Consider the following 26,310-nt stretch of genomic DNA (forward strand, 5'->3'; position numbering starts at 1 on the left):
CTTACTGAGTCAAGCCTATATATTTTGAGTCGTTATATAATGTACATCTCAAAAACTATTTCCTTTTCTTAAATCTTAAAATGTTCACTTATTTTGGAAAAAACCCAATAGAGTGATGAAAAAAACTCAATTGCTCAAAAAGTGATCTGGAGCTCTGATAGTACCTGGTGAACCCCAGAAGCACAGACATGGTACCTAGTGAAACCCTCAAGCAGTGACATGGTACCTGGTGAAACCCTCAAGCACAGACATAGTACCTGGTGAAACCCTCAAGCACAGACATAGTACCTGGTGAACCCCAGAAGCACAGATATTGTACCTGGAGTCCCCACAAGCACAGACATGGTACCTGGAGAACCCCACAAGACATGGTTCCTGGTGAAACCCTCAAGCACAGACATCGTACCTGGTGAAACCCTCAAGCACAGGTATAGCACCTGGAGAAGTTCACAAGCACAGGTGTAGCACCTTGAAAACCCCACATAAACAGGTTTAGTGCTGACAGAGTACAGATCTCAACTGAGATGAATATGGGATTCAAACCCACTATCAGCAGATCCTGGCACATCCAAGGGATATTATCATTACAAAGAATTTTTTTTATTTATTTCTGTGTTACCTACCACTACGGTTCCTCTTTCTGTAGAACCACACACTCCCCCAAACAATCATGACAATTAAGATGGTTGCAACCAGTCCAATGAGTACCGGTTTGTACTCCCAAACCTGAGTTCCGGGCAGTGGCCTGAAATACATCATTCTTTCATATAAACAGGAGCAGAAGTTTGAAACAATAAAAACAAACATTATTGCCATGGCATTGTAGCTTACCTGTATATGTAGTCAATAGTTTAGAAGTCAGACACTTAACAGCTGCAGCTGCCTTTGATATTAAAACATTTTCTGCATCATTACTGAGTACCAAAATCATAATGAACAAAACATAAATTTGAAATTTATGACAATGTTTCTTAATCAGCAACAGAATTTTTTTCCAGATTGTCCTGAAAACATGTCAGCTTGGAGAAAAACATGTTTTTGCAACATAATCTTCGATATTAATAAGCATTGTTTTTTATAATAATAATGATGGGGAAGAAAAATTAAATGGATGTGGACGTGAAGCAGTCGATGTAAATCAATCCAGGGTATTCCTTACAACATACACAGCATCATTGAGGACGATCTAAAGGATCTAGCCATGTTTTATTACTCACTCAGAAACAACTGATTTATCGTCTTCTGGAACGTCTTTCTCCTCTGTGAAATGCAATCAACATTTGTCTTAAGATTTGTGGAAATTGCCAGTATTTCTCGCATGTTATTTATGACCGATTAATTATTCCAGAGCTGGTTTAAAAGTAAAATAGGAAAAAGCAGACAAATGAGAAAGTAAACATTCAGGATTTCATGCCGATTTTGTAATATTGCATCAACAATGGTCAGCTTTTATGTTGCAGTCACCAGGAATGCATGGTAAGGAATGCACGGTCAGGAATTCAGAGTCAGGAATGCACAGTTAGGAGTGCATGGTAAGGAATATATGGTAAGGAATGCTCTGTCAGGAATGAATGGTGAGGAATGCATGGTCAGGAGTGCATGGTAAGGAATGCAGTCAGGAATGAATGGTGAGGAATGCATGGTGAGGAAAATATAGGCAGGAATGCGCAGTCAGGAAAGTACAGCCAGAAAAGCAGAGTCAGAAATGCATCGCGAGGAATGGACAGTCAGGAACGCAGTCAGGAATGAAGGGTGGGGAATGCATGGTCAGGAAAGAAGTCAGGAATGCACAGTCAGGAATGAAGGGTGGGGAATGCATGGTCAGGAAAGAAGTCAGGAATGCAGCATAAGTAATGCACTGTAAAGAATGCACAGTCAGGAATGCATCAATATTTTTACTGCATCATGTCAGCATGTAGTCCAGTCTGGGACAGGAAAACCAGTGGTTGATAGCATGTAGCATATCTTTTCTGTCCTAGGACCCAGGGAGACTAGCATGGGGTACTGGGGATATATTCTGTCCTAGGATCCCCACAGGGAGACTAGCATGGGGTACTGGGGATCTATTCTGTCCTAGGATCCCCACAGGGAGACCAGCATGGGGTACTGGGGATCTATTCTGTCCTAGGATCTCCACAAGGAGACTAGCATGGGGTACTGGGGATCTATTCTGTCCTAGGATCCCCACAGTGAGACCAGCATGGGGTACTGGGGATCTATTCTGTCCTAGGATCTCCACAGGGAGACTAGCATGAAGTACTGGGATCTATTCTGTCCTAGGATCTCCACAGGGAGACCAGCATGGGGTACTGGGGATCTATTCTGTCATAGGATCCATACAGGGAGACTAGCATGGGGTACTGGGGATCTATTCTGTCCTAGGATCTCCACAGTGAGACCAGCATGGGGTACTGGGGATCTATTCTGTCCTAGGATCTCCACAGGGAGACTAGCATGAAGTACTGGGATCTATTCTGTCCTAGGATCTCCACAGTGAGACCAGCATGGGGTACTGGGGATCTATTCTGTCCTAGGATCCATACAGGGAGACCAGCATGGGGTACTGGGGATCTATTCTGTCCTAGGATCCCCACAGGGAGACCAGCATGGGGTACTGGGGATCTATTCTGTCCTAGGATCCCCACAGGGAGACTAGCATGGGGTACTGGGGATCTATTCTGTCCTAGGATCCCCACAGGGAGACTAGCATGGGGTACTGGGGATCTATTCTGTCCTAGGATCCCCACAGGGAGACTAGCATGGGGTACTTGGGATCTATTCTGTCCTAGGATCCCCACAGGGAGACCAGCATGGGGTACTGGGGATTTATTCTGTCCTAGGATCCCCACAGGGAGACCAGCATGGAGTACTTGGGATATATTCTGTCCTAGGATCTCCACAGGGAGACAAGCATGAGGTACTGGGGATCTATTCTGTCCTAGGATCCCCACAGGGAGACCAGCATGGGGTACTGGGGATCTATTCTGTCCTAGGATCCCCACAGGGAGACCAGCATGGAGTACTGGGGATATATTCTGTCCTAGGATATCCACAGGGAGACAAGCATGGGGTACTGGGGATCTTTTCTGTCCTAGGATCTCCACAGGGAGACTAGCATGGGGTACTGGGGATCTATTCTGTCCTAGGATCTATACAGGGAGACTAGCATGGGGTACTGGGGATCTATTCTGTCCTAGAATCCCCACAGGGAGACCAGCATGGGGTACTAGGGATCTATTCTGTCCTAGGATCCCCACAGGGAGACTAGCATGGGGTACTGGGGATCTTTTCTGTCCTAGGATCTCCACAGGGAGACTAGCATGGGGTACTGGGGATCTATTCTGTCCTAGAATCTATACAGGGAGACCAGCATGGGGTACTGGGGATCTATTCTGTCCTAGGATCTCCACAGGGAGACCAGCATGGGGTACTGGGGATCTATTCTGTCCTAGAATCCCCACAGGGAGACCAGCATGGGGTACTGGGGATCTATTCTGTCCTAGGATCCCCACAGGGAGACTAGCATGGGGTACTGGGGATCTTTTCTGTCCTAGGATCTCCACAGGGAGACTAGCATGGGGTACTGGGGATCTATTCTGTCCTAGGATCTATACAGGGAGACCAGCATGGGGTACTGGGGATCTATTCTATCCTAGGATCCCCACAGGGAGACCAGCATGGGGTACTGGGGATATATTCTGTCCTAGGATCCCCACAGGGAGACCAGCATGGGGTACTGGGGATCTATTCTGTCCTAGGATCTCCACAGTGAGACTAGCATGAAGTACTGGGGATCTATTTTGCCCTAGGGAGACTAGCATGGGGTACTGGGGATATATTCTGTCCTAGGATCCCCACAGGGAGACCAGCATGGAGTACTTGGGATCTATTCTGTCCTAGGATCTCCACAGGGAGACTAGCATGAAGTACTGGGGATCTATTCTGCCCTAGGGAGACTAGCATGGGGTACTGAGGATCTATTCTGTCCTAGGATCCCCACAGGGAGACCAGCATGGAGTACTGGGGATATATTCTGTCCTAGGATCTCCACAGGGAGACAAGCATGGGGTACTGGGGATCTATTCTGTCCTAGGATCTATACAGGGAGACCAGCATGGGGTACTGGGGATCTATTCTGTCCTAGGATCCCCACAGGGAGACCAGCATGGGGTACTGGGGATCTATTCTGTCCTATGATCTATACAGGGAGACTAGCATGAAGTACTGGGGATCTATTCTGTCCTAGGATCTCCACAGGGAGACTAGCATGAGGTACTGGGGATCTATTCTGTCCTAGGATCCCCACAGGGAGACAAGAATTGGGTACTGGGGATCGACTATTTACGAGCCACCATGACATAGCTGGAATGGTGTTTTGGTGTTTTGATATATCAACATGTCAACCTCAATAAATCAGTTCTTAGTTCTCACTACCACTAAACAAAGATCTGAGGACATCCGATTTTGGATCACATCAGAATGACCTTACGCGAACTTTGACTGACCAGTGAAATGACTAACAAGGAATCAACATTAGCCAATCAGAAAGCAGCTTTCTTGAGCAATAAATGGCACAAGTTTCAAAGTAGCAACTTCCATTCCCGACTACACATTGAAAAATATTTTGACAAAGTTATCGATTCAAAATTTGAAAACTGAACCAAAGGCTATTTTGGAATGTCTAATAGATGGCTGAGATTGAATGGCAGTACTTTTATTCAAATGTTTATCCCATTGCAGTGACAGCTAGACGATGATTTTGATGGATTTGGTCGTAATGCTCGTAACTGTTGTTCAGAACACCTGTGTAAACCTTTTTAAGGTTGCATAATTCGGAAACACATTCTGACTATTCTTTTCCTGGTCTGGTAAGCAATGTTCTGATTGGTTGGATGAAAGGACGTTCTTTGTTTGTTTGTCGTTTAACGCTGCAATATTCCAGCTATATGATGGTGGTCTGTAAATTATCAAGTCTGGACCAGACAGTCCAGTGATTGCTATCATGAGCATCAATCCACGCAATTGGGATACGATGATATGCATCAACCAAGTCAGTGAGCCTGACCACCCGATCCCGTTAATCGCCTCTTACGACAAGAATAGCCGCCTGAAAGGTCGTTCAGATGTGACATGTAATGGATGTCCTCAGATCTTTGTATAGAGCAGAGATGACAACCCTAATTGAAGCTTTAGAGTAATCAGTGGGGTAAGAAACATAACTGTGGATAGTACCATGATACAGGTTTTCACTTCACGAGTACAGATCGAGATCTAATGTGAGAGAACCATTGACCCTAAGACAGCAGTTAGATAAATCTATTCCTGCCAATTTGATGACAGAGGAACTGAAATAAAATTACAGGACTTGGGACTTCAGACCCACACCCTGTCAAGACAGACTTCTTCAAACTTAAATCGAATTGGAAACCTTGTGACCTCAAGGAACAACATCATTGCTGATATTTCCGATGCTGACGATGGCAATGGAGGCACTATTTCGGCCAGAAGATATCAAGCTAGAACTCCAGACACACAACAGCCTGAGCGTAGGGATTCAGACAGACAACTTCCTGGGACTACTTTCAATATGTCCGTGCCAAGTACAGGTGAAAATGCAGAATTACGACCACAACTAGCAGCTTTACAACAGACAGTGGCATTATTGCAACAACAGTTAACGGGTGAACATGTACAGGGTCTCCGACAACCTCACTCCTCTGAGAAAAATTTGTACGGATCCATCTCAGTTTCTGCGTTACCAAGACTTGGTCCCAAAGCTGACAAATACCCTAACAAGTGCCCTACATTTCAGGAACTTATCACGATTTGACTACTGAGGCTGAACAGGTGATTTATGCAGCAATAACCCCCACTCCCTTTCTAGCACATCAACCAGGACTTCATAGTTTTCACCTATATTTTTGGTATTATGATATTATCCCCACTTAGCATGTCACCACAATGTTATTCCTCTGGGTGACATTTTGTATTATTTCTTCCTGCCTGATTGTGATTTATTAACTGCAGGAATGTGAGTAGGTTTTCCCGAAAAAAGAGGAAAAGTCTAGGGGGGTCTGTTTTTTAAACATTTGATTGCATTTTAAGCAATTTTGTGCAGTTTGGACAACATTCACACCAAGAAATGTATTAAGTCATGGGCAAAAGTCAAATAAACAAGATGGCAGATGCAGTAAAATTTCTAAGTTAGATCAGTACTTTTAAAAAATGAGCATAGCTTTCGCACACCTGGCTACCCGCCAGGTCTGGGAGCAATACTGCCATAAACTTCAACCCCCATCCCCCAGACACAAGGACAACTGTCACAAGCGTGCAATGTCTGACCCCTTTCCCCATGTTGAAGCACATTGAAAAAACTTACCTTGTACTTACCTTTTGATGAAAAAAAACAAAACTCAATTGCAAACATAAGACATTAATACAACATATATCCCCATGTTATTGGGTTTTGGACGCTGAAGAAACATTCATAGTTTTCTCGCTAATCACATGAACAACTGTAAAACATCTCATTCACTTACAGGCTAAAACTAGTAAAAGACAACTTTATCTGAAACACAAGCCATCAGCTGACTCTGAGTATTTATAATTTCTGTGTGACGCCACACCCCACGTTATAGTGCAAGTATTCGTGATAGAAAACGTATGATGTCCGAAAACCTATGCTGGTGAAAGCTCTGATCGAAAACAGGACAATCCGCGATGGTTGTCCGGTTTTCGATCATTTTTTTCAGAGTGTTTTTTTTTTAATTTTTGATTAAATTTTTACGCGGAAGATGATTTTTTCCGAGGACTACTGTTTTAAAAAACGCGATTTTCCGCGTTTCCGCGGAGATTTCACATCCCTGTAACTGTGACCACTTGTAAAACAGTGTTCATTCGTTATTGCACCCTTCAATACAGCGCTAACTCGGTCATAGCACGCGGTAAAGCATGGCTCCTAAAATTTTCAAAAAACTCAAGTTTTCCAATGACACAATGTTTTTCCCCATCTCAGAAAACATTATCAGCTGATCACCGCGATCACGTAACACCGGAAATACCAGTCAACAACCCGAACTGAAGTACGCAATTTAATCCTAATATTATAATATCTGGTAATAATTAAAAAAATTCACTGTTTATCTGGACTAATGTTTGCAATATATTTTAATTATATTCAAAATTTCATTCAATAATTATAATAATGTTTACAATAATTTCGGCAAAATGGTATGCGAAGTGTACTATTTATGTTTACACATGTAAGTAAAAACAGCTTTAACCCCTTCTTTATTAAATTTACAGCATCTACCTATTGCTTTATTTGTTGGTGAGGCTTCAACCAGTAATATATCCTTACTATTTTTTTATTTGGAAAGTTCCACCCCTTGGTGCGCTAAAAATCTGATTGTCATGATATTTAATACATGTAAACAATTTGTGAAAAAGTTTCAAAAATCATAATCTGGGGAAGACAAGCATAACAGTGTAATTTTAGGCTCCAAAGCGTAATTATGATGCCAAGAGCTTACTGGTTGGTATTTCTTTTAGCGGTATGTTCACCTTATCTCACTCACCTTTATCGAGAGAATCAAGCCTGATGCGTTTCGTTGTCACAGCAGTTGGCACAGTGGTGGTGGAGTTGGTAGTGTTCAGGTGAGGGATGGCTTCGCTGAAATTGTTATACCAATATAAGCTATAGAAACTACTGAGATGCAGACATACAACCTGTAATTGATATAGGTGTGGTGTGAAATATTAGAGCAAAGCATGTACAATCAACCACTAATTACCTTGAATGTCGTAATTGGTTTGTTGTTTAACGCCGCACTCAGCAATATTCCAGCTACATGACGGCGGTCTGCAAATAATCGAGTCTGTACCAGACAATCCCCTGACTGGAGTGAGTAAGTGAGTGGGTGAGTGGTTGAGTGAGTGAGTATGGCTGAGTGAGTGAGTGAGTGTGTGGGTGAGTGTGTGGGTGAGTGTGTGGGTGAGTGAGTGGCTGGGTGTGTGGGTGGGTTGGTGTGTGAGTGAGTGAGTGAGTGGGTGGGTGTGTGGGTTGGTGTGTGAGTGAGTGTGTGAGTGAGTGTGTGAGTTGGTGGGTGAGTGAGTGGGTGGGTGTGTGGGTTGGTGTGTGAGTGGTTGAGTGAGTGAGTGGTTGAGTGGTTGAGTGAGCGAGTGAGCGAGTGGTTGAGCGAGTGGTTGAGTGAGTGGTTGAGTGAGTGGTTGAGTGAGTGAGTGAGCGAGTGGTTGAGTGGTTGAGTGGTTGAGTGAGCGAGTGGTTGAGTGAGTGAGTGAGTGGTTGAGTGGTTGAGCGAGTGGTTGAGTGAGTGGTTGAGTGAGTGAGTGAGTGAGTGAGTGAGTGAGTGGTTGAGTGGTTGAGTGGTTGAGCGGTTGAGCGAGTGGTTGAGTGAGTGGTTGAGTGAGTGAGTGAGTGAGTGAGTGGGTGAGTGAGTGAGTGAGTGAGTGAGTGAGTGAGTGGTTGAGTGGTTGAGTGAGTGAGTGAGTGAGTGAGTGAGTGAGTGAGTGCGTGAGTGAGTGAGTGAGTGGTTGAGTGCGTGAGTGAGTGAGTGAGTGGTTGAGTGAGTGGGTGAGTGAGTGAGTGAGTGAGGACCGACCTGATGGTGTTGACTGAGGCAGCGAGTGAGGACATAGGCACACACGGCCCGCACCCGATGCCTGGCCGATGGGTGTCTGCTGGACAGGGAACACAGGCACCTTGCAACAAACAACTCGGATCAGACAAACAGTTATTTTGTTGTAATTTAACAAACCATTTAGGAATAAAATACTGAAATGTGTTTTTAATACATTATTAATTATTATTCATAAATCTGGTCAAGGTTGGATACTAATATTAAACCTGTTGATAAGATCTGAAAATAAAAAAAAGCAGTATTCATAGGGTTCATGGTCATAGAATCCACAGAACAAGGGAGACAACTCCTTTTACTCAGCTCTCCCCTCAACATGTAGATAAGGTTAAACAGTTTATTATGGTGCAGACTGCACTTGATAAGTATCAATTAAAATGATGGACAAGCTTGATAAAGGACCATGATGTGACAACAAACACCAAAACACCTTGTAATTGTAAAACTGATGCTTAAAATTCATTGCTAACATTTTTAGCCACCCAACACAACTTAAACCTTTGTGAGTGAGTGAGTGAGTTAATGCTTTACGTCACATCGGCAATATATCAGCCATATCGTGACGAGAAGTTATACATGAATATACATATATTTAAACTTTATAAAAATCTGTCATCGAAGGACAGTATGAGAACTAGAATATCACAGATAAGATTTAAAACTAGTTGCGGAACATTTAAAAGCATTAAGTATTAAGGAACAACACAATATAAAAATGGGCTAGAGATCGTCAGTAACTAAAGGGAGATCACCACACCAGGGACCATGGGGACTTACAGTACCTGTGCTTCCTGCATGGCCCTGGCAGGATTTATATCAACCCTTCAGTCACTGGCGATAGTATACCAGTTAAGCCTTATAATAAAATGACAAAAATCCTACGTTTTAAAATTCTGGCATGTGTAGCCGGGAGTGGTGTTAGTTGGCTGACATTCAACTGCAGACAAGGACAACATATAATGAACATATAATGAACACAGAATGAAGTGATGGTGATAATAGATGAACATGTATGTATATATGTATAGAATGAATCTAAGGGGGGTTATAAGTGGGTGGTACTTATGTGGCTATAACTCATTCAGAGTTAGCACCACCACCCGGCTACATACACCCCCTGAGCTTCATTCTATACATATATACATACATGTTCATCTATTAGCACCATCACTTCATTCTGTGTTCATTATATGTTCATTATATGTTGTCCTTGTCTGCAGTTGAATGTCAGCCAACTAACAACACGCCCGGCTACAAAATGGCGCCCAACGTGGGGCTGAGCACGTTCATATTAAATTTGAGCAAAATAAGCCTCAGTACCCTACTATGCGGCCCGGGACGTGCCTTCTGTTGACGGGGGAGTATGTAGCAGGGCGTGGAGTCATCCCACAGATGACATCCTTACCTTGTCAGCTTGCTGACGGGGTTAACCTCTTTGGTCATGTGGACAAGGCGTCCGACCTCTGATCAGAAGGTCCGTGGTTCGAATCCCATCACGGGACTCGGAAATTTTATAGCCGCTACACATGCATAACAATACTTTGAATGATGAGGGACTTACATACCCTCTTTTAAACCTTTGTGAGCCTCAAGGGCAGGTACAGCATTTATAAAAGGGAAGGGTCCAAAAATACAGAGAATCTCACCCAAGCGTCTTTTGATATCAAATATAGGGTGAGATTTTATTATTCAACATCATTCTTCCAACTTTTCAGTAATAAGCATTGTCTTAAGTGTAAAAAGTAGTGCTATCAGCTTCAGCAGCGATATCTCCTGTGGGACCCAGTTTTGGATGATAAATCAAAATCCTCTCTCAATGTGTATGGGGGAGGGATTGTCAACAACATACTACATTTGGTTTTCAAAAGGGGGATTTGGGCCCTCTGGACCCGCCTATGAACATTCCTGGATCTGCCTCTACCTCATCTTCCGGAGGCAAGAGCGTCCAATAGCCTTTATATCAAACATGGCCATCAAAAAACGTATGATGTCCGAAAACCTATGATCAGACAAGATATATTACTGTCTAAATAGTTTTTGCCAGGCTCCGGTAAAACAATTCCCAATCAGACATTTTGTACCCGGGTGGGTCGAGTAGGGTCAGGTAATGGGGGGTCAGGTACCTGGGTAGTAAATTTGGACTCATCCCAATCCTAGTGGAACATGTATCTCACCATTATTGTGGTATGTGTTTTCCTGGCATTTGGCTTTGAGGGGTAAACAGCTGTATTCGTCGTCTCCATAGTAACATCTTGAATTATCACACTGACACTGACCATTGCCAGACAGTATCGCTTCTGAAACATCACATCACAGACCGGCTCAATGAGTTCATTCAAATACCAATCTCATTAAAATCAGATCTTAGTTCTTGCTACCGCTAAACAAAGATCTGAGGACATCCCATTACGGGCCATGTCAGATCGACCTTGCGCAAACTTTGACCGACCAATGGAATGGCTGACAAGAAATCGACATTAGCCAATCAAAAGGCAGCTTACTCATGCTTTACAGCACTAATTTCAAATTGGCGACTACACTTCGAAACATATTTTGAAACCTGAACAAAAGAACATTCTGGAATGGCTGACAGATGGTCTAGATTGTATGGATTCAGTCGTTAACCCTGTAACTATCTTTCGGAATACCCCGTGTAAACAGTTTTCAAGGATGCATGATTAGAAATCACAATCCGACTGTCAAATTTCATGATCTGGTAAGCGACGCTGTGATTGGTCGGATGAAAGGTCGTTCTGACGTGACCCCTAATGGGATGTCCTCAGATCTTTGTTTAGCGGTAGCGAGAACTACGATCTGATTTTAATCATGTTAATGAGAATGTTCAAATACATAATTCATTCATGATATTTCTTAACCTTTACAGTACAGTCATACCGCGTGTAGAGCTAATAAGGACATGGATAAAAGCTTGGGGTATCATAGGTTCGAGGCAATGAATATGATGAACAAAGTGAATTTCAGAAAACCAGGGTTTGAGAGATTGCTACATATAATGTTTTGATCCTGACTTTGATGTGATTGCAGCAATCCAGGGATGTCAGTCAATTGTGTGTGAAGTGAGCTGACAATAGGAAGTGAAAATGTGTTTGTATGTTTGAATTCAAGACCACCTGGAATTTGACCAATCCAGTTCATCAGATATGAGTATGAATGATGATATGTATAGAGGCAGGGTTCGAATTAGCTATACAAAACATGTACCAGTGCAACCTATCACTTGTAAAATGCTTCCTAAAATTAATGTCTACATGCAACAAGTGCACGTCACTTTTTTTCAAGATTTGTGAGTGAGTGAGTGAGTGAGTGAGTGAGTGAGTGAGTGAGTGAGTGAGTGAGTGAGTGAGTGAGGAATGCCCAATGTGATGCAGGTCTCAGACGTTTACCACTTCGGTGAAACCCACGAGCATGGGTATGGTGCTGACAAACCTAGAAACATAATCTGGGCGAACCGGGATTCAAACCCACAATCATAGGTTTCTGCACAGCGCCTTTGACAACTGGGCCACCCGTGCCCCCTTCGAGATTTGTGTCTAACCCTTACACGTCCACACAACATCGAGCTTAGAACACATTCAATACCTCTAGGCTTATTTTCCAGACTAAGACAGTCACATCCTTTTAATGTGTAATTTGTCTTGCTTTTGAGGACTTGACACAGTCAAAATGTGGGTACTTCAAGTTTATGTGCAAGTTTCAACTTTGATAAATTTATGGGTACAGGACGCAACCAGTTTTTTGTCCGGTGCAACAAGGTTTAGTTTGGTGCAACTGGGTTTTGTTTTGTGTAACTACTAGGTTTTGTTTGTTGCAACTGGGTTTTGTTTGGTGCAACTACTAGGTTTTGTTTGGTGCAACTAGGTTTTGTTTGTTGCAACTGGGTTTTGTTTGGTGCAACTACTAGGTTTTGTTTGGTGCAACTACTAGGTTTTGTTTGGTGCAACCTCGTGCAAGTTAAATCAAGTTCTTTAAATCAAGCCCTCATAAGGAATTTGCAGGGACCAGGAGGTGAATTTGAGACAACCAAGAATTTTAAGTTCGACACAACAAGGTTTGACTGTTTCTAATAAAATGATACAACTGATATTAACTGCTCGTCCTTAGGCAACTCTAAATCATGTCTGCAACATCAGCATCCCCCCACAAAACATCTCAAACAACCAATCAGGTGGACTTGTCAGACCTTCCTGCTGAAAGGTACTCTCTCAGAGGCAAATGATCTGTTACAATTATGATGAGTGAGTGAGTGAGTTGGGTTTGATGCCGCTATCAGCAAGATGTAAGACACCAGAAATGGGCTTCACATATTGTACCATGGAAACTTAACACAAGCATCTGGTGCGATGAGCGGACACTTTAACCACTTAGTTACCATCCACCCCTGATTTTAATGAAATTGTGACGTTCACTTGATGCTTACCTTCAGTACACCCAAGCGGCTTGAAGCAGCGTTCCTCTACGACTCCAGAGGTAGAGTTGGAAAAATTCACCTTTCCATCTTCACAGTCCACACAGACATCAGGCTCTCCATCTTCTGTACATCTTTGTATCCTTTTGTCTAAAATGTATCAAAATAAATATGATCATATATGGAATATTTTGAGTGAGAAGGGTTTGACACCACTTTGCACAGTATTTGGATTATCACGGCGTGTCAGCTTAATGTGGGTGAAAAGCCCGAAGTGATGCAGGTCTCAGACGTTTATGGTGTGACAAACGTACATTTTATCCACTAGGCTACCCCACATCCCCTTTCAAATACAGCCTACACCTACAAGCAGCTCTGTCAGACACAGTCGGTGTGCAAACCTGGGAAGTTTTTATGATGGCTGTCTTAGATGCTTGGAATAAGCTTACAAACTCAGGTGTTGTCGTTGACAATCAGTTTATCCTGGCACAACCAAGGGACACAACTCTACACAGTGAAGACTTCACATTTACTCACTTTGTCCACAATAGTTTGGTGAGACTATGGGCACGCAGCATAGATGGCGGGAATCCTTGTTGTACAGTATCTGGCCCCGAGGGCAGGTTGGAGCACCCCTACACTGCTACAGAGAAAAGAATGAGTGAGAGCAGATATTATTTCATACCTGAGTCAGTAATATTCCAGCTATGTCCAACAACCTATGATTAGCCAAGCCAGTGGTTGACAGTTTGAGCAATGGTTCATGATCCATAAGGTCACTCATCATGATCATTCTCCTAACTAGCTGACTCTACAACACATTTGAGGTACTTGGGGCAGGAAGACAAGCAGAAAAGGTCAATATTCTGCCCTGGAATCCCACAGGAGAAGTCTGAGGTGTGGGGACCTATTCTGCCCTGGAATCAAACAGGAGACAAGTCTAAGGTGTGGGGACCTGGAATCCCACAGGAGAAGTCTAAGGTCTGGGGACCTATTCTGCCCTGGAATCACACAGGAGACAAGTCTAAGGTGTGGGGACCTATTCTGCCCTGGAATCAAACAGGAGACAAGCCAGAGAGTTGACAAACAGCGAGTGATTCCTGTGTTGTCAGCTACTGGGGACCTATTCTGCCCTGGAATCCCACAGGAGAAGTCTGAGGTGTGGGGGCCTATTCTGCCCTGGAATCCCACAGGAGAAATCTGAGAGTTGACAAACAGCAAGTGATTCCTGTGTTGTTTGCTACTGGAGACCTATTCTGCCCTGGACTTTGGATATGGTGGATTCAGAGTTTTCAACTTCACCTTCTGTTTAAAATTCATGACTCAGTTAATAGAAACATTTCATATATGTTACTTATGTTGATTATCTCCTTGTTAACTACAAAGCTTGTACTCACCAGGTTATGAATCAAGATGGACAAGACTAGAACAATCAATGGCTGCAGTCTCATCCTGCTGCAACAAATCAAGTTTTGAAACTGAAGATTATCTCGGACATAAGTACAAAACATCAACATAATAATGTTGATTTCTTTAATGTTCTTCACAAATTAATATTGAGAGTAGGCAAACAGCCAGGATTTACCAAATGTAATTCTCCCGGAACCGATAATATGCAATTTCTTGTAACTAATTTGTATTGGATTGTACTGTACGGTAAGGCACTGTATTGTACTGTATTGTACTGTATTGTACTGTATCGTACCAGAGCTCCAGATAACTTTTTGAGCAATTGAGTTTTTACTCTAGGATTTCTTTTTTAATTGGGTTATTACATTTTTCATTGGGTAACCAATATTATTTCATTCATCACTATATTGGGTTTTCCCCAATATTAGTGAACATTTTAAGAATAAAAATACATAAATAATGTTTTAGATGTATATTACTGTTCTAAATATATAGGCTTGACTAAGGAAGTAAATTAGCTCTTAATTGTGTTTCGGAAATCTGCTCCGTTGTACGCATGCTAAAAAAACTTCATTGAGTATTTACGCATTGGATTGCCTGGTCCAGACTCGATTACTTACAGATTAGTATTTCTGCAACGATATCTGCAACGCAGTACATCGTTGGTACAGAAGCAGCCGAAAAAATCAACTTTACCATTTATGCCAGTGATGGCCTTGCCTCCTAATACCATTTGACCTAAACTGACCATTACACATGGAAAGTAGGAAGGATTATATTATGTGAATTTTTTTATGCATTTTTGTGCTTGACATGATCAAATTGTGAGTACTTCAAGATTTGTAGAGAATCTCACCCGAGTGTCTTAAATTTTGATATCAAATATATCAACATGAGTTGATAAAAAGAGGAAAGCCTAAGAGGCATGGCAAGTTTTTCAACTTTTATCAATGAGTAGGTAGATATCGCTTGATCTCACCCAAGCGATATCTCCTGTAGGAACCAGTTTTGGATGACAAATGCAGATGTTCCTGTTTTCTTTTACAGAAGTATGTCATTAATTTTTGGGAAAATCATGGTATGGTCATCAGAGATGTGAAATGTTATTTATTTAGACTAGTTTATGCATCTATCATGTCTGTGTTTCAACTTTGAAAACTTATCATGTAATAGATCCTGGGTGCAACCTGGTTTTGTCCGGTGCATCAAGGTTTTCATGTATCTTGTCATAGATGAAATTAAGTTCCTTATATCAAGCCTTGTGTATCATAGTGCCATAGAGATAATAGGGATGTCGTGAACAGGTGTCCCACGGGTATCGTATCTGCAAAGTTTGCCGAAGGTGTACTGGTGAATCGTGACATCACTGATGGAGATTTCATTCACTGGATGTAGAGACTTGGATTAGAATGTCTTCTCAGCTTAGGTGGTTGGGCTTGCTGATGTGGTTGCGTGTCATTTTACTCTCACCTCTTAGGTGTTGCTCATTCTTGTAGTATTCTTCTCATTTACTGATCTGGACCCAAGTATTTACTGATCTCCGTCTTCTCATTGACTGACTCGGACCCAAGTATTTACTGATCTCCGTCTTCTCATTTACTGACTCGGACCCAAGTATTTACTGGGTCTAATGATTAATTTATGTGACACTGGCAGTAGTCGCTGGCAGCAGAACATCCAAGTTGCTCGCACCTGTAATGTTGTTGCTTCATCAATGTCCAGGGCTTGATTTAAGGAACTGGATTTAACTTGCACCAGATGCATGTTGACATAAATATTTGGTTGCTCTTTTGAATAACATGTTGCACTGGCGTATGCTTTACATAGCTAAATCGAGCCCTGTATGTCAGATGTTATGAGTGAGTGCGTGTGGTTTTACGCCACTTTTAGCAATATGCCAGCAATATCACAGCGGGGGATTCCAGAAATGGGCTTCACACAATGTACCCTGAAATCGATCCCGGGTCTTCGGCGTGATGAGCGAACGCATTAACCACTCAGCTACCCGACTGCCCCTCAGATGTTATGAAAGACAATCATGACAAACAAGAAATTGGGATATACCCTATGTTTTCTATTTAGTTACATAAAAGTAATAAAATATTGGATAAAATTGCTCAAAATGCCAAGTACCAGATTCCCAAAGAAATGCTATAACATGATGATTCTTTATGATAGCAGAGGTAAAAATAACTGGGCCTCGGGTGTCAGAAAGATACTCCAATCTTGCGGGTATGAGTACATTTGGAGAGAGCAACATGTAACAGAACCAGGTTGTTTCGTATATAATTTAAAACGAAGACTAAAAGATATGTATTTTCAAAAGAGGCACTCTTCACGATGTTTGCACTATAAGTTAAAGCATTACACCTGTTACAAGTGTTTTAAATCATTCATTCTTTCTGAAAAATATCTTTTGGATATAAATGTTAAGAAATTCCGAACAGCACTATCCCGTTTCAGATGTAGCTCTCATGATATTCTAATAGAAAAAGGTTGACATTTAGGGATATCAAGGGAAAACAGATTGCGTAAATATTGTACTTGCCATGCAATAGAAGATGAATACAATTTTTTGCTAGTCTGTCCACTGTATGCAAATATCAGAAAAGAATATAAAGTAGGGCTGGGACGGGTCCAAATTTACTACCCGGGTACCCGCCACCCTATTACCCGACCCTACCCGGGTACCCGCTGTAGATATTTAGAGATAGGTACAAACTGTCCGATTTGGAAAAGTTTGACCTTAGCCCTGTCAAAATGTTTTCAGATACACGTGTAAGATGATCCGCTCATGCATACACTGAAGATTAATGTATGAAGTTTTATCTTTATTCAAACATATAAAAGTCAGAAGGAATGGGTGCATTGTCAGAAAGAAATGGGATATTTATTAGTGACTTATGGTGTCACCAAGAGTTTTAGATATTTTTTGTCATCAAATAATGTTACGGCCAAAATGATAAAATTATTATTTGGTATTTATGTGTTCCCGATAGATTGTCGGAGAATTGCTATGATTAACCCTAGTGCAAATAGTGATTTATTGTCAAGTTTGTTTTTTAGCGGGTAGCAATTTTCGTGGTTACAAAGGGGGATAACTGCTGGTAGGTTTTATTTTGGAAGTATGTCGCTGGCCTGCCTGCCATCATTGCCATGTGGGTTATTCTTTTGGAAGAATAGATGGTCTACAAACGGTATGAATTACTTTATTAGCAGTCCTTGCTTGGAAGCATTTTGTGTCAGTATTATTAACTTATAAGCAGCACTTTCTATAGTATTCAGTCACGTTATTTAGTCTGTATTTTCACAAGGCTTTCGAAGCTGTTGGCTGCATTCAAAACTCGCTCGCTTTGCACGAGGTGTTAAAAATAGATTTTGCAACAGGTTGTTTTGTGAGGGCTTTTCAAACTTATTATTTAACAGTAAATGCTTATTTATTGAAATATTGGTTATGTGACTTGACTGACATGTTTCGGTTCTCCAGAATTTCAAAGTTGTAGACTTTGTAAAAATATATCTTTATTGGTGAAGTTTGTTACATAAGGTTGTAATAGTATCACAATGTAAAATAGCATTATGTCATGCTATATTTTCTTATTTATTGCAGTCAATCTGTCACAAGTGAGACTTCAACACGCTATGAAATATGAACTGAACTTTGATATAAACTTTCACTACAGTCTTCAGTCTTGCTTGTTTTCTGAATTGGCGATAGGGCCTATCATGCCTATAGATCTATCTACTATAGAGAAAAACAAATAATATATATCAAGTGACAAACCATGCATCCGGGTAGTCCTATGGGTACCCGGGTCCTACTCAGGACCAACCCGACCAAACCCAAGTTACCTGTCCCAGCTGAAATACATACATACATATTTATATCTGAATCCTAGAATAGACAAATTTTATATCCTCATGTCACTTCAACATGTTCAAAATGAAACAGTCACAAATTTCTTGCAATGTATATTTGCCATGCAATGAACATCAGCTCCTCAGCATTATACATGCAGATGTGATATTTAGTTACGATATATGTAATTCCTACTGCACCCATTGCTACTGTATGTAAATATGTACTTTTGGTCTATGGCCTTTTCAGTACTTGAAATAAAGATTCATTGATTGACAAACAAGAAGCAAAAGTCACTGAAGAAAATTTTCACCTTCACTTAAGCAGGTCATCTGCTGATGATAATGATACTGCACTAGCAGTAGTGGTGACCGTTGGCTTCGTCTGTGAGTTTTAGGATATTAATTACCGTATTCGACGTAATAAGCGCTCCACTCTAATAAGCGCCCACAGCGACATTTGCTAATATATTTGCTAGTGAACAATCCCAATCAGCACCCCTTCCGATTGATCAATGTACACAAGACTTATAATACGCACGCATGTGTTATATCACCCTTAATTATGGACAATTAAATTCTTGAAAAATATATGTCGTATGTAAACATTTCAGGCTGTTAGCATAAACAACGAAATTTTCGATCTTTCAACTCAAAATATTATTCTAATAAGCGCCCCCTATTTCTAATTTTCAGAGTGCCCTGGGCGCTTATTTCGTCGAATACGGTACATCATGTTCCTGTGGTCTCCGCTACTACCAGCCATGCTGGCAACCTAGATGTTACTGAGAGTTCAAGTGTAGGAAATAGCAGTCAGTAGTGTCTGAGGGGTGACCCGGATACAGCCAGTTCAAGCACACTCCTCACATGGTCCATGCTAGACATAATCAAGGTTATGGTATTTAGATTATCCAACTGATCATCATCATCATTATATCAAGGTTGACATTTATGACGAATAAGTACTCTAATAGTCAGCAATATTCCAGCTCGGTGACCAGCAGATGCTGGGTCTGAATCAGTAAATGAGAAGATGGATATCAGTAAATACTTGGGTCCGAGTCAGTCAATGAGAAGAGGGAGATCAGTAAATACTTGGGTCCAGATCAGTAAATGAGAAGAATACTACAAGAATGAGCAACACCTAAGAGGTGAGAGTAAAATGACACGCAACCACATCAGCAAGCCCAACCACCTGAGCTGAGAAGACATTCTAATCCAAGTCTCTACATCCAGTGAATGAAATCTCCATCAGTGATGTCACGATTCACCAGTACACCTTCGGCAAACTTTGCAGATACGATACCCGTGGGACACCTGTTCACGACATCCCTATTATCTCTATGGCACTATGATACACAAGGCTTGATATAAGGAACTTAATTTCATCTATGACAAGATACATGAAAACCTTGATGCACCGGACAAAACCAGGTTGCACCCAGGATCTATTACATGATAAGTTTTCAAAGTTGAAACACAGACATGATAGATGCATAAACTAGTCTAAATAAATAACATTTCACATCTCTGATGACCATACCATGATTTTCCCAAAAATTAATGACATACTTCTGTAAAAGAAAACAGGAACATCTGCATTTGTCATCCAAAACTGGTTCCTACAGGAGATATCGCTTGGGTGAGATCAAGCGATATCTACCTACTCATTGATAAAAGTTGAAAAACTTGCCATGCCTCTTAGGCTTTCCTCTTTTTATCAACTCATGTTGATATATTTGATATCAAAATTTAAGACACTCGGGTGAGATTCTCTACAAATCTTGAAGTACTCACAATTTGATCATGTCAAGCACAAAAATGCATAAAAAAATTCACATAATATAATCCTTCCTACTTTCCATGTGTAATGGTCAGTTTAGGTCAAATGGTATTAGGAGGCAAGGCCATCACTGGCATAAATGGTAAAGTTGATTTTTTCGGCTGCTTCTGTACCAACGATGTACTGCGTTGCAGATATCGTTGCAGAAATATGTAACCATTCCACTTTGGAAAGCGACACATAAACCCGATCGATGTCAAGGATGAAGTACTACGCATGTCTATTGTCAATATTGAGTATTTTGTGAGGGGATCCAGGTTATGATGTATGATGTACAATGTTCAACGTTGTATGACAATGCCAGTGATAAAAGAAACATTGTCATGACACACATCCTTACCCGCTGTCATTGGAAAGGAACCATTCCTAAAAATACAGCCATCTTCTTCTGATCACTTGATGTATGACAACCTGCTGACACTTCCTGCTCCCACGCACTTGATCGTCGCCTTTTCGCAATGGGAAAAGTCGCCTCCCTTGCAAGAGGCAGACCCAAGCTCCTCACAGCGATGGCCCGTTCACAGCGATGGCCACACTCCGTCGCAGTGGTGACTCAGCATAACACCACTGCCACAGGCTAATTTGCATATATTTTCTCTTGTTTGTAAACAAACGCGCTTTTTCAGAAATCAGTATAGAACAGACTAATGCAAGGATTTGGGGGCGCTTCACTTACTGTTTTGCATAACTATATAGATATGCTACTACAACTGCGACAGTGAGTTGCATGACAATATATATTTATGCATCAAAGTGACCGTGTCGCTAGCTCTCCGTTGGGCTTCGATGACAGCACGTGGAGCCGTACAACCAATGTAAACATAGGATAACTACGCAAAAACAAGTAGATTTTTACGTATTTGCATACTTTCTCAATGAAAGTTAACCATTCTTTGACATTTGTTTATGAAAATGTGTAGACTTAGCAAACGTGAAACGGATGAAAAGCATATGCAATATCTTGAATGGACTGTGAAAGATGTGACGAATCGTCACACAGTGTGCGAGCTTAGCCTCAATTTTGTAATTGATATCTTTTCCCGTAAAAACCAAGCCTCGTTCTCAAGTGCGACCTACAAACAGTAAATACAATTTGCTAGCAGATGACATATTCACTCTATAGTCTCTGTCAACTGGAGTTTTTAAACAGAGGCTTCTACTGAAACAACTTTTTTGTACTTTTATTAGCTTTCCATGTTACAAAATATATTCACTTGATATTAATGCTTTTCACCTGGATAATAAGGTTTATTCATTTCATGATGAGGATCATCTTTTTTTAAATTGTCCCAACTGTATGCATACCTGACAAGGACGACATTGGCTACCATTATGTAACGATGTCTTACATTTTTCTCAGGTGGAATGCCATTATTTTTTCTTTTGTTTCTATTTTTTCTGACTTGTTGGATGGCATAAAAGCACATATATTCACAAGATGCAAAATTCTACTAGCGTTTAAACTTCTATATAATATTAATGCATACACAAGCCTTATTGGTATAAATGTACTCTTGATATTTTCCACTTGAAAATTCATTAGTTATAGAGGTGCCAGAATTCCAATATGTTCATACCTTTCTTGACAAATCTCCAGTGGTGTCACTTGGAAGTCGCATCATGATAAATAGTTAGTAAGAGACTGGTATTCCAAGTGAGTTCCAAGAAAATAACAGTTGAAACACACAATTTAGCCATGACCGAGCATAAAAATGCAATAGCCAAGGTATAATCCAAAAGTAATCGTCCACCACAACAGTAAAAGAAGTATACTGCTACAGCAGACGATAGGTTTGAGCCAATCATTTTACTGATAGAGGTCACGTGACTAAAATCTTGACAACTTCCGGTGGTGTGAAGGGTTACTTTCCCTAATTAAAACTAACAAACCAATACATATTTGAGATTTAAGTTCTGATTTATTTAAGCGCAAATGTCTGTTCAGTGTGATAACACTGACAAACTATGTCCAGACAGCTTAAGACAGAAAGAACCAAATGTCAAACACCACAACCTGTAAACAGAGACCATATAATTATAATTATGTAAACCATCAGTTTAGACCCCTGACACACAAATTAGTCCCTCAATGACATATCAGTCAACTCAAATTTAAACAAACGGTGTTAAACTGCCCTAAAGTAACATATCTGTCACTAGAATGTGATGCTATCAGTAAGATGCCAGATTTATTTATGTTTCTGGCCGCTCTGTGTGGGACTTCTTGGTCACTTCGAGGGAGAAACTGGGGACTGTCTTTTATCCAATTAAAAACATGTTTACATTTGTAGCTCCTCCTGTTTTAAGTTGGATATAGTAAGCTTAGTGATCAGTGATTGCAGGAAACATAGGAATTGGCCCCTCCTCCCTTTAAAATAGATGGAACCCATATTTTTGTGAATGACTTCTACCCTGTGAGAGAATATTTTGAGGTCACGTGACTTCAATAAACATGTTCTCACAGCCTCTACAGTGCATGGATGGGTTATATTTAGGTATTATTTTGGTAAATTGACATATGTGGAAATGGGAAATATATGAAAACATTACATGTACATATAGGATTTGTAATAAAAGGTTTATATGAGGTAGGTGTAGAGCCCAGGATTTTTCACTTCCTGTGACAGGGGCTGTGACGTCACTATGGGGCCTTTAGCATTGAATCTATTTATAACCTGTGTGAAAGCGAGGCTTGGTTTTCATCTATAAGCGGTAACATAGCCTGAGCTCGCACACTGACATGGCGCTGGCCTGTGGCAGAGGTACCATGCTAGCTGGCTGCCGGCCGCATTGAACTCTGGGTAGGAGAGTGAGCGATGGCCCGTTCGCGGAGCTCTCTATACTATCTCATGTTACCGAGAGTGTAACGAAGGTGTCACGCGCTGGGAAGGAGCTTGAGGCATACCATGGTCAAGGGACGTATACTGACGCGACCCTCTTTCGCGCACTCTGTCGACTGGGTCCCAGACTCCGCACCGCGCCAGGCGGTCACAACCATGCATGGAGTTGAACTCGCAAAAGCCTGATCGTTTTTCTTTACAATATTTTCCCTATGCTAGGGCGTTTACTGACTATAAAAGTCCAGTTTCAAACAAATGGTGATTGTGATGACGCCGAATATGCGTCCCACAGCTAATTCTTATCTTTGTTTGTAAATTTGATCTTTTATTTCATTTCAACAATCATATCATTGGTACAACCACGGACCCTATATAACCGTTATACAAGTCCGTGGTACAAAAAGAATGCAATGGGGAAATTTTGTTGGCCAAACGAATGCATTGGAATCACTTTTATCTATCCTTCCAATGTATTTATCATTCTATATTCCGGTGAGTCTAGCAATTATGGCGATGTTGACACATGCTTACTTCAACTTGGGTTAATAAATGTATTTACTTTGGCATAATAATCATAACCTCTGTTAATGTCATAAAACATACTTTGCAGCAAAGTATTCCATGATATCAATTAAGGCAAAATATGTGAAAAACATAAACGATCCACATCGAATGCCATTACCACAACATGTCTGGTAATATATGAATTACTTCACCACAATCATGCATTCAGTCACGTTTAATCCTGGCACTCTAGATGGATTATTTATCTACTTCATCACAATCATGCATTCAGTCACGTTTAATCCTGGCACTCTAGATGGATTATTTATCTACTTCATCACAATCATGCATTCAGTCACGTTTAATCCTGGCACTCTAGATGGATTATTTATCTACTTCATCACAATCATGCATTCATTCACGTTTAATCCTGGCACTCTAGATGGATTATTTATCTACTTCATCACAATCATGCATTCAGTCACGTTTAATCCTGGCACTCTAGATGGATTATTTATCTACTTCATCACAATCAAGCATTCGGCCACATTTAATTCTGGCACTCAAGATAGATTATATATCTACTACATCACAATCATTCTTTCAGTCACGTTTAATCCTGGCACTCCAAATGGATTATTTATCTAATTCATCACAATCATTCATTCATACATGCAAGCGTACACTACTCTCAAGGCGCCTGTTCTTAGAGGCGGACACCAAGGATACATGCAAGCGTACACTACTCCCAAGGCGCCTTGTCTTAGAGGCGGACATCAAGGATACATGCAAGCGTACACTACTCTCAAGGCGCCTGGTCTTAGAGGCGGACATCAAGGATACATGCAAACGTACACTACTCCCCAGGCGCCTGTTCTTAGAGGCGGACATCAAGGATACATGCAAGCGTACACTACTCTCCAGGCGCCTGGTCTCAGAGGCGGACATCAAGGATACATGCAAACGTACACTACTCCCCAGGCGCCTGGTCTCAGAGGCGGACATCAAGGATACATGCAAGCGTACACTACTCCCCAGGCGCCTGTTCTCAGAGAGGGACACCAAGGATACATGCAAGTGTACACTACTCTCGAGGCACCTGATCTTAGAGGCGGACATCAAGGATACATGTAAGCGTACAGTACACTCGAGGCGCCTGATCTTAGAGGCGGACATCAAGGATACATGTAAGCATACACTACTCTCCAGGCGCCTGGTCTTAGAGGCGGACATCATTGATACATGTAAGCGTACACTACTCTCAAGGCGACTGGTCTTAGAGGCGGACACCAAGGATACATGCAAGCGTACACTACTCTCTAGGCGCCTGGTCTTAGAGGCGGACATCAAGGATACATGCAAGCGTACACTACTCTCTAGGCGCCTGGTCTTAGAGGCGGACATCAAGGATACATGCAAGCATACACTACTCTCGAGGCGCCTGTTCTTAGAGGCGGACATCAAGGATACATGCAAGCGTACACTACTCTCGAGGCACCTGGTCTTAGAGGCGGACATCAAGGATACATGCAAGCGTACACTACTCTCCAGGCGCCTGGTCTCAGAGGCGGACATCAAGGATACATGCAAGCGTACACTACTCCCCAGGCGCCTGTTCTTAGAGGCGGACACCAAGGACACATGCAAGCGTACACTACTCTCGAGGCGCCTGGTCTCAGAGGCGGACATCAAGGATACATGCAAGCGTACACTACTCTCGAGGCGCCTGGTCTTAGAGACGGACATCAAGGATACATGCAAGTGTACACTACTCTCGAGGCGCCTGGTCTCAGAGGCGGACATCAAGGATACATGCAAGCGTACACTACTCTCGAGGCGCCTGGTCTTAGAGGCGGACATCAAGGATACATGCAAGTGTACACTACTCTCGAGGCGCCTGGTCTTAGAGGCGGACATCAAGGATACATGCAAGCGTACACTACTCTCGAGGCGCCTGGTCTTAGAGGCGGACATCAAGGATACATGCAAGCGTACACTACTCCCCAGGCGCCTGGTCTCAGAGGCGGACATCAAGGATACATGCAAGCGTACACTACTCCCCAGGCGCCTGGTCTCAGAGGCGGGCATCAAGGATACATGCAAGCATACACTACTCTCGAGGCGCCTGGTCTCAGAGGCGGACATCAAGGATACATGCAAGCATACACTACTCTCGAGGCGCCTGGTCTCAGAGGCGGACATCAAGGATACATGCAAGCGTACACTACTCTCGAGGCGCCTGATCTTAGAGGTGAACATCAAGGATACATGCAAGCGTACACTACTCTCCAGGCGCCTGTTCTCAGAGGCGGACACCAAGGATACATGCAAGCGTAAACTACTCCCCAGGCGCCTGTTCTTAGAGGCGGACATCAAGGATACATGCAAGCGTACACTACTCTCCAGGCGCCTGGTCTCAGAGGCGGACATCAAGGATACATGTAAGCGTACAGTACACTCGAGGCGACTGGTCTTAGAGGCGAACATCAAGTATACATGCAAGCATACACTACTCTCGAGGCGCCTGTTCTTAGAGGCGGACACCAAGGATACATGCAAGCATACACTACTCTCGAGGCGCCTGGTCTTAGAGGTGAACATCAAGGATACATGCAAGCATACACTACTCTCGAGGCGCCTGGTCTTGGAAGCAGACATTTTTTAATCATTTTGAGACGGCAAACAGCAAAGTTGAAACTTCACATGTGCATTGTTGGATGCCTGCACTTTAGCATGAAATAGCTTGACTCAACTGAATGCACAGTACATTAT

General features: G+C 42.0%; 1 protein-coding gene and 1 long non-coding RNA gene across 6 annotated transcripts in view; one reads left to right on the forward strand and one right to left on the reverse strand.

Annotated features, from left to right (window-relative positions):
- LOC124144922 overlaps nt 1-20,731 on the reverse strand; it is a 30,827-nt gene extending 10,096 nt beyond the window's left edge. Inside the window, exons 1-9 of one of the 5 annotated variants that reach the window (XM_048385169.1) lie at nt 20,535-20,731; nt 14,481-14,538; nt 13,621-13,726; nt 13,096-13,233; nt 10,832-10,954; nt 8,622-8,721; nt 7,578-7,678; nt 1,218-1,260; nt 624-745 (exon numbers count right to left, since the gene is read on the reverse strand). In XM_048385169.1, coding sequence (XP_048241126.1) covers nt 624-745; nt 1,218-1,260; nt 7,578-7,678; nt 8,622-8,721; nt 10,832-10,954; nt 13,096-13,233; nt 13,621-13,726; nt 14,481-14,534 — 787 coding nt within the window. In that variant the 5' untranslated portion in view covers nt 14,535-14,538; nt 20,535-20,731. The remainder of the gene's footprint in view (nt 1-623; nt 746-1,217; nt 1,261-7,577; nt 7,679-8,621; nt 8,722-10,831; nt 10,955-13,095; nt 13,234-13,620; nt 13,727-14,480; nt 14,539-20,534) is intronic. The other 4 variants (XM_048385167.1, XM_048385166.1, XM_048385165.1 and 1 more) reach the window with 4 other exon arrangements.
- Nucleotides 17,537-18,178, forward strand: LOC124144924. Its single transcript, XR_006862486.2, has 2 exons — nt 17,537-17,690; nt 18,104-18,178. It is a non-coding gene; the product is annotated as an uncharacterized LOC124144924 (long non-coding RNA).
- Nucleotides 20,732-26,310: the final 5,579 nt, after the last annotated feature.

The sequence above is a fragment of the Haliotis rufescens genome, unplaced genomic scaffold, assembly GCF_023055435.1.
Source record: "Haliotis rufescens isolate VD_foot unplaced genomic scaffold, xgHalRufe1.0.p SCAF_55, whole genome shotgun sequence".
NCBI lineage: Eukaryota > Metazoa > Mollusca > Gastropoda > Lepetellida > Haliotidae > Haliotis > Haliotis rufescens.